At 41.1% G+C, this 18,904-nt stretch overlaps 2 protein-coding genes across 15 annotated transcripts in view; one reads left to right on the forward strand and one right to left on the reverse strand.

Moving 5' to 3' along the window:
- tmem131 (transmembrane protein 131) overlaps positions 1–18,904 on the reverse strand; it is a 389,736-nt gene that overhangs the window by 345,891 nt on the left and 24,941 nt on the right. The gene's annotated exons all lie outside the window — the stretch shown is intronic.
- The window catches only part of dlg1a (discs large MAGUK scaffold protein 1a), a 143,515-nt gene that overhangs the window by 7,592 nt on the left and 117,019 nt on the right, over positions 1–18,904 (forward strand). For 13 of the 14 annotated variants that reach the window (XM_072684197.1, XM_072684164.1, XM_072684172.1 and 10 more), the window contains exon 3: positions 797–975. In XM_072684197.1, the coding sequence (XP_072540298.1) occupies positions 797–975 (179 nt within the window). Of the gene's footprint in view, positions 1–796; positions 976–5,228; positions 5,286–18,904 lie in introns of those variants that run through there. The other variant, XM_072684187.1, reaches the window with a different exon arrangement.

The following is an 18,904-nucleotide window of genomic DNA, read 5'->3' on the forward strand; positions in this document are numbered from 1 at the left end:
TTATTCATCCAGTGCCAGCCAGATGTAAATGATGCTTGAAAATGAAAGAAAACCCTCCTCTTGATTTTTAATATGCACCGTCCAGTTTTGCAGATCATGTGAGAACCGTGGGCAAACCCGTCTTGTGCAGACCTCTATTCCACAATTCTCTTTTGTGAGATCACTCCTTCCATCTGTTTTTCTAAGAGCCTTCGGAGGCTGCGTGTTCTCTGACTTCAGAAGCTTTGGTCTGAGGTGATCTGAGGCTTTGTGTTGAACATTCTTTCACTTACCACTTTACAACAGAGACACTCATGAAAGACTGTTTATTCAGGTCATTTTGTCCAGCCAGAGAGGTGAACAGTTAGTCTCCATTGTTTTCCATTTTTTTATGATCTCAGATAATAACTTTCTGTTTTGTATTAGGTCTGTCTGTTTCAGAAAAAAAAACACTGTGCTAATATTCATGTTTTATATTGTATTATTGACTTGTATGGTAGTTTATTGGATATCCATAAATTACAGCTGCAGTCACTGATTATTTTATACAGTAAACCTACCATACAGATGCACGTAGTGGGTTGTAATTACTGTAGCCCATCTGCAACTGCACGGAATGTCAGCCATCCTTTACCCCATCTATATGGAGGGAGTGGACCAACATAGGTCTACTATTAAGATATTATTTTGGGTGTTGCAAAAATAAATATGCACATAAAATCTGAAATTAATGAATGCAAATAGGGGTCTGTGTTTTTCTTTAGTAGTTTTTCATCTTTTCAATGCATTGTCTTTTGGTCTTAATTTATTTATTCAGACATCCAGGAGTTTTATGAAGTGTCCTTACAAGATAAACAGGATGACTGTACAGAGCCTACTGCACCAGCACAGCCTTCACTTCCTTCTCCTCCTGTGAACCAGTGGGATATAACCAGCATTCCCAGCACCAGCGCAGCAGCAGAAACGCAGCCGAGCAGCCTTGCCTCTACTATTGAGGTAAGTTTGAGATTCAAGAACGTCTTTTTTCCCCCTCACTCTCCACAGTTTGGGGTCTGTTTGGCAAAGCAGGATTCCTCAGGATATGAGAGAACTTGTGCCCAGAGTGAGGCTTGTCCAATGGACGAGGAGGCTGATTACAGTACATCCCTCATGGACAATACTCACATCGGTTGCAGTTATCAATCTAATGTTTGGCCTAAGCTACTGGATGATTGGGCTGATTTTGAGGTCAAGTCTCCCCTCCTAACTCCTAATTATACCTGGATCTTGGACCATTGTCTTCTCAGATTATCGTGTGGTGTTGGGTGTGTATAATACAGTCTATACCCTTCCGATCTGCTTACAGTGCAGTCATGGCCATCTCAGTTTTGATTTACAAATCTTAAAAATGCTGCATCCTGTACTGTGGAAGGAATGTTGATTCTCTAAGATGAAAAACAGTATTGATGTCATGTGTAAATGACTGGTAACCAATAAGAGAACAGCTAAACTGAGAACTCAGAAGTTACAATTTAAAAATTTCTTTTATTCATTTATTTATTTATTCCCATTAATGTTGATGCAGCATCTCTCAAAGCAAGCCGGTTCATTGCGTTTTGTGCAAATAGGAAGGAAGAGCAAGGAGTTTCGGGTTGTTGAGACTGCTGGAGTGTGTGATTCAGCTTATTGTCTGCTCATTGCAAATTGCAGCATGCCTAAAAAAAAAAAAAAACAGGAGACTATGATGCGGCAAGGACACAGCAAGCAGTGCTAAATTAAGGTCTGTCTGTTCGAGAGCAACTTGGTGAGATGTTGTAAAGCCATTATACGCTGTACAGATGCAACCATCATGCTTGGAGAAGTTTTCCTCCTTTTTACCTGCTTGAACTGAGGCAGTACAGGTGGGCTAACTAATGGTGAGCAGGAAACACAAGTGTAGCAGTAAATTTCAAGTGGTCCCTTTCTGTTCTTTTGTAAAATGGCACTCCAGCAGCCTTCTTCACTCCTTCCTTGTGAAATATTACTCATGCGGGGGGTTGGGGTGGGGGGGTCGGATGGCCCAGAAAGCAGTCTACCATTCTCGGTGGGCGGAGAGCTCCCGTTCTGCTCCGTCTCAAAGGTGCGCATAAGTGTCCCTCTCCGACAGTGGAAATCCTGAGTGCTGGATGACTCTCAGTCTCCTTGGCACAGTACATCAGTGCTGTTGGAAACCCCTCCCACGCATTCCACTCTATTCAAAAAAGCATGTGACAGCAGGGTGTGAGCTTGATTTCTTGGCTACTCGAGTTTCTCTCCAGTGCCGTCTAATTGTTGTATTTATAGAAGATGTGATGCTGCATTCATTATTGAAAGGCTCGAACATGTTTATTGTCTCATGGTGTTCGAATCGGCAAGAAATCTGCTCTACAAACACGACTATGAGGGCGACTTTGGTCGGGCGGGTTAAAATACAAGCAGTGAATCTATCTTGTCTGATCAGAACAGTTACGTTCTGAAATATAAGACGTGAGGACAAGGATGCAGGATGTTCAGTCACAGCGCTTTAGGCGTCTGCTCGGGAGAGGGAGTTTCTAAGGCTATTTAAAACACGTAAACAGCACTGCAGTGCTCTGGCACGTCTATGTATAAACCCATAAAGAATTCACATGGGGGGATGCATACAAATGGGTCATTTGTTCAGGCATGTTCCTAAAATGCTCAAGGTGATTTTGAGTGAAACGAGTGCAAATTTAGTTGTGGTTTTGGTAATTAAATGCTTAATGTTCATCGTACACTGTGTGAGTGTTTCTCCTGGCATTGTGCAGCCTCCTTGTCTGTGTTTTCTTTTTTTCTGAGTCTTAAATAAGCTTAAATCAATTCAATTTAATCCAGTTATGCTTCTCAATTGTGCGCTGGAACAGAGTTGTAATTCCAACTAGGGCTGGGAGAAGTCTATGAAAGTGGTGCATGAATATCTAATAGAACGCCAAGGTTGAAAATTTGAACAAGCAATGTGGACACCTTTATCATTACACCTAATGTGAGCTAATGTGAGCTGCTTTGAGTGTTTGAGGGTTTGAAGCCTCAACCCATCCCAGAGTTAAGTGGAGTTGAGGTCCAAACTGTGTGCAGGTCACTTCTGCAAGAACGCCTTTCTGCTGTTCCAGAGTCCAGCAGCAGCATGATTTCCACCACTCTGACCGATACATGCCAATGCACTTGGTGGGCTTAGCCACAGAAACCCATCTCACAAAGTTCTTGTCCGGTGGAAGTTTGGCACGCGGGGGATTTAGTGCACGGCAGTTAAGGCTGGACGCAAAAATGGCCGCGCCTACTGAAAGCATGGCTTTATCTGGAACGCAAACTGCAGCTACAAAAAATCATGCTAAAGTGTGGGAGTATTTCACACAGGAAGTCTCGTTGCTAATCGTTTCTTAATCGTCCAGTGAAGATACCGAAGACTTTTCTCGATACTGTGGGAGCTGCAAAACACACGTAGCTGCTTCTCAAATCGCTCTCTGCCAATTTATGTAGTCCACAAGTCTGATTTCTTGTTGGTGAGGTGTGTAGGCTACATGTCATGTGTGCCCCTAAAAGTCCAGTCTTTTAGTCTTTTTAACCATTTATAGATCACGTGCGTTTAATACATTAAATCTAGGATGGCCATGCGTATTATATATACATACATACATACATACACACACTCACACGGACACCTGAAGTGTTATGTACTGTGTGTGTTTTGTTAGGAGAAAGGTAACTGTAGCTGAAACCGCACTTATTGAGAGTATTATTTAAGAATGTATTAGTTTTAGTAAACAAAAAAAGCATTACTCAAAATATTTAAAATAATATATTTTTTAAATAATTTTATTTTAGTGGAAATGACTTGCCTTTTTATTGTTTTATTTTGTTAGATTGTTAAATATGTTGCACTTTTTTTCTTTTACTTGAATTATCTAATCTCTTGTGGAGATTTAGTTTGACTGTAAAGCTGTTAACACTAACAATATTACAGGATCATTTTTGCATTATTTTGGAGAAATAATTTTAAATCTTAACACACTTACATTAGAGTAATCAATTTAGTAAAAATCAATTTAGATTATCGACTATCGAAAAAAAAAAACCAGATGGTTATGTGCAGCCCTAACTGCACTGCATTGCACTCTCAATTTCGTGGTGTAGTTGGTGTTGCTCCTACAGGCGTTTATTTCACAAGAAAAACACTTACAGTTGACCAGGAGAGCTCTAGCAAATCGTTACGAGCCTAAATCGAAGTGTAGCTTTATACTTCCACTATCTGAAAGTGAAGTGAAGTGTAGCAGGCAGCACCCAAATGCTACCATCACCCCCCTCTGACACTGGTGTCTGATTCCCACTTCGACCCACCAGCGCCTGCGCTGTACCAAGCAGAGTTTGGAGGTACAGTGCGCGTGTAGCGTGATTAGACGACCATTCTCCCTGAGATCGAGATTTTCGAGGCGTGCTTTGTGTTCATGTCCAGGAATCCAAAGGGAAACTTTCCAGGACTGTTATATTCACCTACTTATCCACCAGAGGTTGTGCTTTCTTGAGTCTTGACTCTTAAAATACGTTTTTGATAGCTAGATTGTCTGACTCATTTCTCAGTGCTTGTATTTGTTACTCACATTTTTTTAATTTCCGTTTGTTTTAATTTAAGGTGAACTGGGTTGTAACTTTTTTTAAAATTCTTACAACAAGGGGTTTAATTTTTTACATTTATTTTTATTATTATTTTTACACTTTGCTGCAGCAGCGATGTACAGACCTGTGAGCGAGTCGATTCTTTCAAACCGATTCTTTTTTTTTTTTAATATCCCGGACATACCGTTTCAAAAAAGTCGGTGTTTTTGTTGCAAATTTAGGTTTCGAATCACAATCTTTAACAACGTAGCGCTGTAAAACATAAAAAAATACCATGTTTCGGAGTCTACCTCTTCAATTCGAGTATTTATTGCTCTCTGTAGACTGTATGTTGCTCTCTGTGTTAGCTAGGTGTTTTTATGGCTTGTATGCTGCTCTACCGGGCGCGAAGGGTTGACCTGCGAATCACTGAATCGAACGTGTAGAGTCGGTTCGCCAAACTGACTCGAAATATCCATCGGTGCCTCGCTGAGCGCGCGCATCGCCTTGTCGACGCGTCTCTTGCTGAAGCAGTCGAGGAGAAGTTGGGAACGCGCTGCATGTGCACGCGCGCGCGCACACACACACACACACGCGCGCCGGTACTGGTGCTGGAGCATAGGGCTGAAATGAGTCGCAGGAGACGGTGAGTGCAGCCGTGGTGCTGAAGTATGGACTGCTTATGCATCGTCACCACTAAGGTAAGGGAGAGTTGCTGCATGTGTACAAAGGTGTATATATTTATATATAATTATTATTTTTTTTTCTCTCTTTATAAATGCCATTTACTATCCTTCCACAGTGCAACAGCTGTAAGACTGTGCGGTGTACTGGGAATCACAGGTGTAGCATATCGAGCATCAGTGGCTGTGCCTGTGCAGTGTTTGGGAAATGCTGGCCTCTCTTATTGCAGGTTTGAAGTTGTGAGGCATTACTAGGGGAACTGTGCAGTATAGGTTATACGAGCTGGGCAGTGAGAGCATGAATTAGCAGGGTTTGTGTGTGTGCTCTGTAAACGCCTATAGGTCGGGATGAGGTGTAAGACTGCCCTAGCTCTGATCAGTATTTGGGTTGATGGTACAGCAGTGTCATTCACTGGGAAGAAAGAAATCCAGGAATGCTGGGTGTGTAGCATGACTTTTTCATACTGCTTTTTTTTATAATGATACTGCTGTACCATCAACCCAATTACTGATCAGAGCTAGGGCAGTCTTACACCTCATCCCAACCTTTAGCTGTTTGCAGCATGCCATTGTTCTGGAGTACCGTTTTGTCCTCAGTGCTGGTCATTTATTTTAGTAACTAGGGCTAGGAATAGATGTTCAGAAGAATTGTGACTTGAATTCCTTCGCTTTCTGTGATTGAATGGTTGAAGTGGGCACAGCTACATCGTTGCTGTTTAAATGTTTTATTTAATTAATTTTTTTTAAGAAAAAAAAAAGGAATTTCTGGATCAATTTTTTTTGGCCCCTCTTGTGTAATGTCGCCACGCAATTTAGATAAGAAATGCCACCACCCTTGAAAAAGGGGGTTGGTTCTTTAGGGGGTTCCAGAACCCTTTTGATCTAGAGTGTAGACTGCCTTTAAAATTTATATTTTAATTTACATTTATGGCATTTAGCTGAAGCTCTCATCCAGAGCGACTTACAAGGTTACTCATATTACAGAGTGTTAGGAGTCTTGCCCAAGGACTCTTATTGGTGTAGCATGGCACCCAGACCAGGACTCGAACTCCAGTTTCCCACATGGTGTAATGGCTCACTGGCAGGTAGTGATGTTATCTGTTGCGCTACACCAACCGATATATGCAAATTATGACATTTTAGACTGACGTGTTCAGATTTTAAGGCTTAGCCTTCTCAAAACAACCTTTTAAAAACATGTTTAATACTGAATATTGATCAAATGAGTGACTGGTTTTAACCCAGGGTTTATTTTAGGGTTCTATATTGGACCATGACAATTAGAAAAAAGTTCTTCTCTACTTCGGAAAACCTCTTGCATAGGATTTTAATAACTCTACTGTATGTTCCACTGTTGTCAGACAAAGGACCATTTTTGCTAACTTTATAGAACTGCCATGTTCGGAGGAAACACTGACCCTGTCAGTTTTAGTACAAGTTTTCATTTTCCACTGTAAGAATTTCCACATGGTTTCACCTCAGACTTGTGTGAGCGCTGCAGCTTGTGGGTAATATCAATGTAGGACAGCTATATGGCACTGGTGCATCAACCAGAAATAATAATAATAAAAAAAACTCAACAATGGATTGAAACGGGACTGGACTTCATTCAGCTGATACCTGATCCATTCAGATACGCCTGCACCACTGGACTCGATGGGCACATCCTAAATGGAAATGCCAATAGCTTGGAAAACAGGCTTTTGTGAATGATTTAGAAAAGCAGTATGAGTAGTACTATGGGTGAACCGTAAAGTACAAGATGAATCATTCACTGGTTGTATCTCATCATCAGAGTTTGCGGATGCATCTCTTCTCAAACCTACTTATAAGGCCCCTCCAGAATATATTAAGGGGGCGGAATTGTAACAGATATAATTCAGAGTGAAGGCGGCCCAAGTAGGCTACTCCTGAGAGGGCCACTCATCTGCGCCCGTTCGTACATTCCCATGAAATATGTAAAAGTTTGATTTTATATAATGTACACCAAGTGTGTTTGCCCCTTTTGCAAATGAGTCATACTTGAGTGTGTGTGTGTGTGTGTGTGTGTGTGTGTGTGTGTGTGTGTGTGTGTGTGTGTGCAAGGGCAAAAGCACAACATCTGTGCAGCCACAGAGGCGTGCATGTAGCCCAGTGCATCCCCCCCGGGACGTAGCTGCTCAGATTCTTGCTTTAAAGATTGCCATGTCTGACCTTCCACTGGCTGCTTCCAAAGTTCCAGTCACTTCATCCAGTCACTTATTGACCCATATTTCTTCAGCTTCCCTTTCTGCTGTGTTTTCCCCCCTGTCTTGTTCTGTATGTGGATTATATTACCATTACCTTCTATTAAGTTCAGAGATGCTCCCACTAGAAATGTCACTAAGAGCCTCTCGCTTATGTAATTTGCTTGGTTAATTTCAGTAGTTAAGAAGAGGAGTGTGGCTGTTTGTACGGTTTGCTTTTGAAAAGCACTGGCAATGCTGACAGAACAGATGGGCTTTTCCCCTCCTTCCTCTCTTATAAAGGTGCGCTGTGATCTTTGTGAGATTTAACACCCCCTGCATTAGTTTGACTTTACTGAGTGGTTTGCCCTTTTCCCAGCCATCTTTGGGAAGTATACAATGTGGAGACTTTGATTGGAATGGAAAAAATATATATTATGAAAATTTTATATATTATATAATAATAAAATAAATAAATAAATATATATATATATATTATTTTATTTATTTATTTATTATTTTATTAGTCATATATATTTGAACTTATACTGTAGATAAGATGCGACCGTTAATTAAGTATTCTGATGGGAATAAATATTGCATTAGGATTTTTTGGGACATTAGCTGTTTTGTCCCGCTGGTCGAATATTGAGGACATTGAGTAAGGTATTGTTTAGTTGTAGGACTGGACAACATGGCTATTATGACGATTCTTTGATTTCACAGTGCACACTGTGTATTAATATTTTGTATCGCAGTAAAGAGTTTATATTCTGCACTGTATCCAGTTAAACTGCACTAATCACTCTCTGTGGTGAAACATGCAGTCAGTATTCAAGTGCTAATGAGATCAACAACATGCTCAGAAAAGCATATGACGTCATAACCAAAAGTTATGATCGCAGTAAAAAGTTTGCCTAATGGTTAATAAAGAGCCTATAAAAATGACCGTGAAGGTTTTTTATTATTAGTCCAGTCATTCACACTTCTGTGGAGTAATGATGTTCTGCTGCTCCAGTGCAAGAACTGTATTGTATTTGGAATAGAAGTCTACTGTGCTAATCGAGCCTGATGGCATTCTTATTTTTAATTTTCACCAAATCAGTGTTAAATAGGTGACTGGCAAACAAACAAGCACTAAATGTTGCTCCTTTGAAATACTGTTGACTGCAGTTCAGCGTGACTTTAGCCTGACGGACAGCTGCAGAGTGTAATTTAGTCCCTGAAGCCAAAAAGAATGGTTGTGGAATTGTTGCACCTAGTGTTAAAGATACACCGTGGGTCAGTTTCCTGGGAAATTCTTTTTAGCCTAAGCTCAGGCCTAATCTCAGTTTAGGAACCTGGCTCTAAATGTAGCCAGAAACCTCCTCTAATGATGTGAATTCAGTTATTTAAGGTGCATCTATTGCTGGCACTACTATAAGATATAATATAATAACTCTTCAGCACCTGTACATTAGCTTATGGTGACCATGCGACCAAATATGTTCTAGAGGGGGTGTGAAGCCCTCCAGCATTGGGCCTTGGAACAGTGGATCTGCTCTCTCTAGAGAGTTGGAATGCCTTTGGGATGAGTTGGAGTGCAGTTTGTGATCCAGGACTTGCTAATAATCCGACATCCGTACCGAACCCATTTATACCCTTGATTTTGGTCAAAACGTTGGATAAACTGGCATCTATGAACATGTTGATGATGAAAGCAGGAGTAGAATATTTTTTGTTTGTGAAAGTGCTTGTGAACAACCTTCTCTGGTTTGGGTTTTAAGTGAGATTCATGCTGAGTGGGGAGTCCTAAGCATGCTCCTACCTGCCCTTGAGTAATATGTATGATTTTTATCACTGATGGACATCTTGAGTAATTCAGCCGTAAATACGTGGTCTAAAAAAAAAAAAAGAAGAATTTGTTAAAAACTTAATTTGCTATGTTTGATCTTTGCGAAAATTAGACGTTTGTATGCAGAGTATAGCCATGCTTGGCTTCACTTGGAAGTGTATACAGGCTGCTTGCCTACTTAACAGGAATGGTAGCCTAGCGACCCTGTGACACCACAGATGCCTTTGTACCTGGGATTGTAATGGGCTCTTCACATTTTAGTATTTTTCACTGCTTCCTAAAATCCAAATAATCAGCTAATTAATCAACCTTTCCTAAGCAGACCATCTGAAAGCAGGAAAAATACTGTACTACGCAGGACAGGCTCCAGGACCATCATTGAGAACCACTCTTCTCATTGCTGATGGGCAGAGGGGTTCTCTTGTTTTAGGCCAACCACTTCAATTTATCGTCTGAATTAAGAGTTTATACATTTCTGCTTTCTCTTTGCTTCTGACCTAAACTTAGCATTTTTTTTTTCTTTCCGTAGCTGATCTTCCAGTGCTCTGGAGAGAGTAAAAGTTTCACGCTGAGCTTACCTTTTAAGCTAAGAGGCTTAACATTTATCCCTTAATTGTCTTTGGAAGGTGGGTCCTATTTTTGACAGGCAGAAATTAGAAGAGTGCTTTTATCTTTCTCTCAGTCAGGTGCTTTCATTTGCTGTACAGTTCAGCACAGCAGCTACGGGAAGGACCCTTAAGGAAGCCTTCATGGTCGGTCATGTTAATCTTGTGTTGAAAAGACAAGGAGACCGGGTCACTGCATGCAGCTTCTCTGGGCGAGACTGGACGACAGGGCCACATGGATCAGAATGTAAAGTATTGTGTTTGAAACTTCCTCTTTGTTTCACTTGTGCTGGGTGCTGCTGGAAGTTGGTGTAGTTTCAGTAGGGCCTATATGCTGTGCTGGTCTTTTCACTTCATCACATGGTCTTTCACTCTGAACTAGTACCCTTTACAGTGCTGAGCCAAGCGCTTCATCTGTAGATCTTTTAAATTAGGACAGCCAGGACCTCATTTTTTTTATAGGAGAATACTGTAGCTGTAACGTGGTTATACATTTTAAGCAGATAACGGCACATCTGCGGCTTTCTCGTTAATAATTTAAATAATAACGATCAGAGTCTACCTCGAAGGGTGAAAAAAGTGCATTGGGATCACATTGAATGGAAAAGCAGAGCGATTTGGGGGAGTGACACTGTGAGGAGGAAGCGGTGCAGTCTCTGCCTGTTCTAGTTTTGTGTGTGTGTGTGTGTGTGTGTGTGTGTGTGTGTGTGTGTGTGTGTGTGTGTGTGTGTGTGTGTGTGGTTTTCTGCTGAATCTGGGTCTCTTTAGAAGTCTCTGCTCTGATCAGATCTGTTCCTGACTCCTGCCTCTCACAGCCTGCTCCTTTTAATGCAACATACTGTTAGCTGAATGTGGAGCACAAGTTGCTCTTCCCTTTTTTTGTTTATTTAAAGCCATTTTGTAAATCTTTTCTGGGGGAGACAAATTAGCCCAGCCTGCAGGGGCACATAGATTCCAGTCCATGTTGGAGGGACAGGTAGCTTGATTTCTTCCTGAGATTAAGCACAGGGTGCAGGAATACATGGACTTTTCTGTGGGTCTGCTATGATTAGTCGTCATCGACAGCATCAGTCGTGAAGAAGTGATGACTTATTGTCTCGTTCTGTACTTATGAAACCATTGCATTATGCTCTAATTCCTCTATAATGCTCTGTAATATTCATAAGACACATTCGGACCGATCACAGTTGCAGAATAATGCACTAGAAGTCAGCTTGAGTGTTACAAAAGTGTACATAGCCAATCAAATACAAACCCCTGTTACCTAAGCTTCATCCTCTCATACAGTGATTTAAGATACACTAGCAACCCGGATCAAGGGGATCACGTCAATGAGGAAGTTAACGTATCTTTTTAACATTCGACCATGGCGACGTGTCTCCGCTACTCTGTGTAAATGAATCCATTTATTAATATTCCAGCGTGGGATAAAGAATACAAATAGTTTGTTTTGATGATGCTGTATAGAGTTAGAATCGAGCTGTCCTGATTTATTTTTATCTAAATGCAAACATATTTTGGGACAGCCCTTGAGATGACATGTAAAGTGCCTTACAGCCGTACTTTAAGACACCCAGCAGGTTCACCGGACATGATCTTACCTGCTTTGTCACCCTTTCCTCTGAAAAGGGTCCATAGAGGAGCATGTTTGTAAGAGAGATGTGTAAGGGTGAAGAACCATCACTTGATGTTAAAGATCCTTGTTAGAAGTTTATGCTCCTATTTTAACTACAGTTTTTTTTGGTTATATATTAGTGTGATTAAAGAAAGGATTCCATTTTTTATTTATTTTATTTTTATTATTTAAAGATTCTGGATTTGGATTCCCAAGGAAACACATCCAGAACATCGGCGGTTGATAAAAATGTTTTAAATTTAATAATAAATAATAAAGCATTCAGCAGTTAGTTTGCATATTATCGCTTTCTCTGAAATCAGTATTGCAAAGGGCAATATTGGGTTTAGCATAGGGCTGGGCGATATGGTAAAAAAAAATACTGTATCACAATATTTAAAGACTTTTTTCACGATGCATGTAATTACAGACAAGTACATCATTTAGCAACATATTTTTAAAAACTGCTGTTCAGATACTCTCCCAGACTGAATACACTGATTTTTATTTAACATCTGCTGCTCGTCATCTAATTAAACCAGTCTAATTACACTGTAGTTAATGCAGTTAATCAGTGCACTGACCATATTCTCGATATGTTTGTAAAAACATTCTGTGCATCACCATAACAAAATTGATCACGGTACGATAAAATATCGCCATATTGCCCAGCTCTAGTTTAGCATCCCATATACTATATTGTACAGTCCTATTTTCAGCCCTGCTTTTATGCTGCTCCTGACCAGACGTCTGTAGACCCCAACCTTTAATGACAGGTGATGTAAATTATTGGTTTAACGTAATCAGAGGTGAAGGAAGATGGTAAAATTGGCCTGGTTGTGTTTTTGTAAGTGTGTGTGTGTGTGTGTGTGTGTGTGTGTGTGTGTGTGTGTGTGTGTGTGTGTGTGCGCGCTCTGCTGACCTGTGCTGTGAGGGTTAATGCAGGTAGGACAGTGAGGTTAAAGCCAGCAGGGAATGTGTCGGTGTGCTGATCACACACTCCTTCTCAATGAGTCACAGGCTTCCTGTGGACGCAAATGCAGGATTACTCACCCTCCCCTACACACACACACACACATGCGTACACTCGTCTCTCTCTAACTCGCGGGCGTGCACACACACACACACACACACACACACACACACACACACACACAGTGTGTTATCTTTACACACTCTGAGCCGTGTGCTGGGATGCTGTGAGGGAGTGGGCCATGGCTGAGAGGTGTAGGGAGTTCCATTCTGCTTTAATGAGCTCCCAGCTGCCCAGTCCTGAGATTCATGCTGCAGTTTTCTGATCTTCTGACTGATTTCTGAAGAGGAAAGGCGCATTTTAGGATTGAGAACACAGCGTTTTGTCCTTCAAATCTTAGTGGAGCCGTGCCTGTGTGTATGTGATTCTCAGTGTCACGTTGGGCCTTGACCTTTCAGTTTAAAGAACCATTCTTTAGCAGTTTAACAGCTTCGAAGTCCTGTTGAGAGTACACTGACTTCTCTGGCGGTGCACCTCCAGACCTGGAACGCGGGCTACTGCACAGTGTAACTTGCTGCGGGGGGAATTAAAGCATGATTTGTATTTGCGACAGAGGTGTAAAAGTTGATTACATGCAGCGATAGGGGGAGCCAAGTAGCAAAAAAAATACATAATTTCAGTCATAATGCTGCTTTAAAGCATGGGCAGGAGCATGTGCACCTTCACAATTATACCCACAGTTGGGCATGATTATACATGCCATCAATCTCCATGATTATCCTCTCCTGCCCAGCAAAGTACTACATAGGGTGTTTGTGTTGTGCAGGGAGGGGTTTTGATTGCCGAATGGGCCTTGGAGAGATGGGTGTGTCTTATACTGCTATAACATTTGGCTCAAATTCAAAGGTCACAAATTATAGTATATAGAGGTACTGAATGTATCAATATATTGACTCATTTAGTCATACTTGACTCTTCTGTTTTGATTGAATTTTCTGACTATATGTCAAAAATAATGACTTAAATGTACGAAATGGTTTTTTTTTTTTTTGAGCAAATTTGGCAGTATAATGGCCTATTTCCTTGCACCTTTGACTGAATGCCAATATGATGGTTGCTTCTTATGTTTTGACTGTTGTAGTCAAATATTATAATTTTTTAAGAGAGACTTTGGTTCTTTCTGCTAATATATAGTCAACAAGCTACCGCACTAGTTTTGATTCAGTACAGCACAGCAGTGGTTAGAAAGTGCAGATATTGACTAATTATTGAATATCAGATTGGAAATCATAGGGCAATAAATGTGTCAAATGAGGTGTGTGTGATTATTTTTTATTTTATTTTTTATTATTATTATTATTATTTTTTGTTATTAAAAAATAAATGGCGGTATAAAGAAAAAGAAAGTGATGTGATGCCATATCTGCTTTGTGCATCTGCTGTTGCACTGTTTTCAGCTACCCTCTACCTCTTTCATCAGAGGAACGGGACCACCATAAGACAACCGCTAACTACATGTTGTGCAACATGATGTGGTGGTAGTGTGTGTGTGTAGTGCTGGTAAGAGTGTTTCTGGCGTGGCGGTCAGTCTAGGGTGTATTTTTGGGCGTCACTGCTGGGTTCAGAGTAGTGTGGCAGCCCAAATATTCAGCCTTGATTGTGCTACGAGTGGTCCATGACATTATATCACTTCAGTTGTGGTCCTGATTTGGACTCTTTCCATTAATGGATTGGGTAGAGGGGGGGCAATAAACACTTAGTGTTTCACGGCAGTGAAATGTAGCTACAAGGCCGATTTGTCTACTATACTGTCAAGCATACATTTATTGCCTGACTATACTGTATATCACTGTATGCATCACCATGTTCAACAATGTATATCTAAAACCCTCCCATGTGTGTTCGTATATGATTCAAGCATCTGTACTACTGTCCTAATTTTACTTTTGAAGTAATTCTTCTCTTCGTCCGCTGTAGACACTTCTCCAGTTGATCTAATGAGACACCTGTGGTGGAGCCCGAGGCAGATGCCCACCCCAGTGTCTGTGCCCCCGCTGGCCTTAGCGGAATTAATTACCTGTCAGTGTACGAGTGTGTTGAGCCATAATGTCAGTGTGTCTTGTGCTGCTGGCCATTGTTCTCTGTCTATTTTAAGTATCATGACTGTCCCTGGCACGGTGGAGAATGGAGGTTCGTACAAAGTCACCTTAAAGCTGACCACGGTGTTAAGAAGAACATGCTTGGCAGACTTTCTCTGAATTCGTGCCTTCTCTCCTTCAGGACTGACTAGTTGTCTCTGCGTGACTTTTCTGCAAATAGCAAATCAGTCTTATTAGTTTCTCAGTGGGTAACATTGTTCCACAGAAGACACTGTCATCTCCTCGCGTACTCCCCACTGAGCTGTAGAGAGGAATCTCTCGGAATAAGCACAGCACTGGGAGCAAAAGAAAGGTGCTTCTCAGACTGAAGTGCCTGTATCATTCGTTCGTGATTACCAGGTCAATACCAGGAAAGTATCAATTCGCGGATGTCCCAGATGTTTAAGTTATCAGTGGGTAGGGATGAGCAATATGGGAGTGATTTCCTGTTGTAATAACTTGATCAGTGCTCTGTCCTGAGTACTTCATTGGTTTTGAGTGGGTGGGTGTAGCGATTCACAGATTTTTGAATTTGGTTCAATTCAGGCCTCATCAATAAGGGGTGACCTGAAAATGTGATGTAATATGTTAATATTTCCAACCGGAAACCTCATTCAAAAATGTTTGATTAAATTGTTCCACAACAGTCCTGGCTCTTATCTTATGTATTTTATTATTATTATTATTATTTTTATTATTTTTATTTTTATTTATTTATTTATTTATTTTATGCCCCAAGAATGTACAATTTACACTCTGCCCACTAAATAAAATCTCCCAACCCCTTAAGCTAGTGCCCACTTTAGAATGTGTAGTTTTTGATACTGTTGCTCAGTTTTCTGTTAGTTAAAGGCTTTTAAGTTAGTTAAAGGTTAGTAAAAGACAGGTGAGAGAGCAGGTCTCTGTGCTAGGCTAAAAGCTAACTCTTGCCAACCGGCTTTGAACATCTCTCCATCGTCTGCTCCCTCAAAATACAATATTTGTAAGTATTCTTTTACAGTGCTATAAAGTAAGCTGTGTTATACTATGCTACATGGCTGCTGTGAACCTGCGGAATTGACCCAAATTAACCAATAAAAACTGATAATTTCTTTTATACTATAAAAGCAGCTTCACAAACCAGCAAATGCAGTCAAAACTACTAGAAACCCCAGAAGATCCCACATCCCGACTGTGTACCATGCCGCCTCTCGCTGTATGCAGTAATCCGCATGAATATCAAATAAAATTGATTTTGTATAGCGCTTTTTACAGCCAAAGACAACAGAGCTCAGAGCTGGAGGAAGAAACCTGGGGAGGAACCAAGACTTACAGGGGGGGGGCATCCTCTTCTGGTCAAAACTACTTATAAATTATTGAGAAGTCACTGTTTAATTATAATATCATAATATAAAAATCGTAATATAGTGGTTGGTATGGCACAACAGATAACACCACTACCGGCCAGTAAGCTACCACACCATGTGGGGGACTAGGGTTTGATTCCTGGTCTGGGTGACAATGCTGTGCTACACCAATAAGAGTCCTTGGGCAAGACTCCTAACATTACGTTGGCCCGCCTCTGTAATACGAGTAACCTTGTAAGTCACTGGATAAGAGCGTCCGCTAAGTGCCATAACGGTATATAGTATAGCTAATATAATAATAATAGCAGTGATGGTGAGAGTAATGATGAATAATGGTGGTAATAGTAATAATCGTGGCGGATAGTATATATCCATGTACGTTTTAATGGAGTTGTATAATGCTGTATCCCCTGTTTTGAAGTCACAGCAGTCAGCACTTTATGTTGGCCCAGACAGAGCACATCATAGGTCACACAGCCAGTGCGGCAGCACTGTTTGTATCGGGGACGCAAATTCAAGGGATGCAAGGGATATTTTTGCTATATCCTCTGCCCCTGTCCGTGAGTGTTGCTGTTGGTCGGTGTCCTGTGTTCTGGCGTGAGTACAAGCAGCTACCCAAAAGGTGGACATGTGTATTTGCAGACTTTGCAGCTCTGGCTGGGACAATGCAATCGGACTGAACTCCTAAATAGGGTTTACTTTATGATAAGCCATGCAACTGCACGCCAGACGCTAACCGCTTTTTACAGTAATCTGCAACAGACGAAGCTAACAGTGACACATTTCAGTATGCTTTTCCTGATTGTCAGAAATGTCAAAGCTTTTTAGAGAAATAAATCAGGCAACACATTCAGCAGAGACATAGGGCTGCGTAAACCAAAGATCAAAGCTATCTGAATTCAGCCAGGTCCATCATTTTGACACGCGATGTCCGACAGCAACAGTTGGTCTGGATTTAGTGCCCTGCCGAGACCAATTTTAAACTGGGTGTCTGCTCGTCTGGTCAGGGTTCACGTAGTTGCCAGTAGCTAAATCTGACGTGTGTTTGTTGAGGGTGGCTGCAGGCTGCCTGTCAGCAGCTCTCTTCAGCCCGTCACAGCCTCGCTGCATGGTTGGGTGCTTGCTCTCTGGGCCCGGCCCAGCAACCTATTTTTACGGCCTTTAAAAGTGCAGCCAATCCAAACAGAATGGGGCCAGTCGTGATAATGTCTCTTGTGCATGCATCCAGATGTCAAAAGCAGGCCTCATTCTTTATGATCTGATCTAATAAAGTAGAACTGGTGCGGCTTTAGCGAACGCAGGAACGCAACCGTGCCGTATTTTAGGATATTCTGAAGGCAGAGCGCACCAAAACTGCAGACATTGTCCGAATGCTCATGTGGTGTGTTGGAAGGTGTGTGCTAATCAGTGTGGACAGTGGAATGGCCCAGCACCCTACAATTTTCTCAATGCCTGGTCTTATTCTGGGGCTGCAATTTGCAAATGTGTAAAAAATAATTTTTTTAAGGAAAGTTGCGTTATTTTGTGTGTATTATTGTAAGATTACTAACATGTACTCAGCCCACATCCTTAGCAACCACTCTCTGTTTACTTGTTTCATGCAGTTTGGTTTGAAGTTGGCCTGTCTGGTACTGTCCGGAAATTTTCTGAACAACCAGACCAAATGTTACAGGCTTTTAAAGGAATCATTCTGCAAAAGACATGTTGAATACACGAGGCTAACACTGCTAACCAACATTAAAAGTCAATAGTCTCACCGAACTTTTTCGTAAGTACGTGATTTAACCAGATCTGCGTCTTTTATTAAGGTCATACAGGCTTCTCGTGTGCTTTAGAGCACAAAGTGGCTTCCTATGAACTTTTAAAACCTGACAACTTCCATGTCCCGCTGAATCCTGCTCTCCTTTCCATACACACAAGTCACTCCTTTACAAGAAACTCCAGAACAGCAATCTGACCATCTTTTTTTTTTTTTGTAGTTTACAGTAAGTCATACACTGACCTAAACCACATCAGCAATTCTGCTCCACCTTATTGTAGACCTAGATGTGGTTTGAGTGGGTTGAGAGATGTTTCAGGCATGTATTTATGGAAAAGCTTTTGGGTGTTTGTTGATTTTCTAGCGTTTGTTTGGTAGCTCCAATATAAAACTGGGGAAATAGTTTTTTTTAAAGCACCAAACATGTTTTGCCTGTGGTAAGTGATACATGCATACATTTGCATTTATTGTCAAGAGCAACTTAAAAAAGTGCTTCACTGTTTACTCAGAAAATACCCTTAGCTGGTTTCTATAGACTAGGATCCAAAATGTACATCCAAGCTTCGATGCTACTCACCAAAAAGTCAGTATGGAGAACAGAATACTCAACACTATACTTTGCCCAAGTAACTCTTAAGAGGTGGGTCTTCAGTCTGCGTTTGAGACAGCGAGCGACTCTGCCCACCAGACACCCAGGGGAAGTTCGTTCCACCACTTCGGTGCCAGGACAAAAAGAAGCCTGGACGCTTGTCTTCCGTGGATCTTAAGGGATGCCAGGTCAACCAACCGAGACGTACTGGAAGCTTGAGGAATGTTGATAGAAAAAGGCATAAAGTTAAAGATTTCTGTACAGTAGATTTCATGTCATATTTTAAGAAAGTTTGTTTGCTTTGTAATTACGAGTGCTAGGCAGCTTCCTAGGATAGTTCGTGGCTGCTGATTGTTGGGACATAGTTTAAGGAGTCTGAGAAATTTAAAAAAAGCTTTGAAATTTGCATCAGCAGCAACACAATATATATTTTTTTTTTCTCTGTATTTTTTACACAAACAGATTGGGTCAGAATCGGCTTGTTGCCTTGCAAATAACTAAGTCCAGAAGATCTCATTATAGAAACTGTTACTTCAATTCAATTCAATTCAATTAATCAGCAGCTCATCTTATG

This window comes from Salminus brasiliensis, chromosome 7 (assembly GCF_030463535.1).
Source record: "Salminus brasiliensis chromosome 7, fSalBra1.hap2, whole genome shotgun sequence".
NCBI lineage: Eukaryota > Metazoa > Chordata > Actinopteri > Characiformes > Bryconidae > Salminus > Salminus brasiliensis.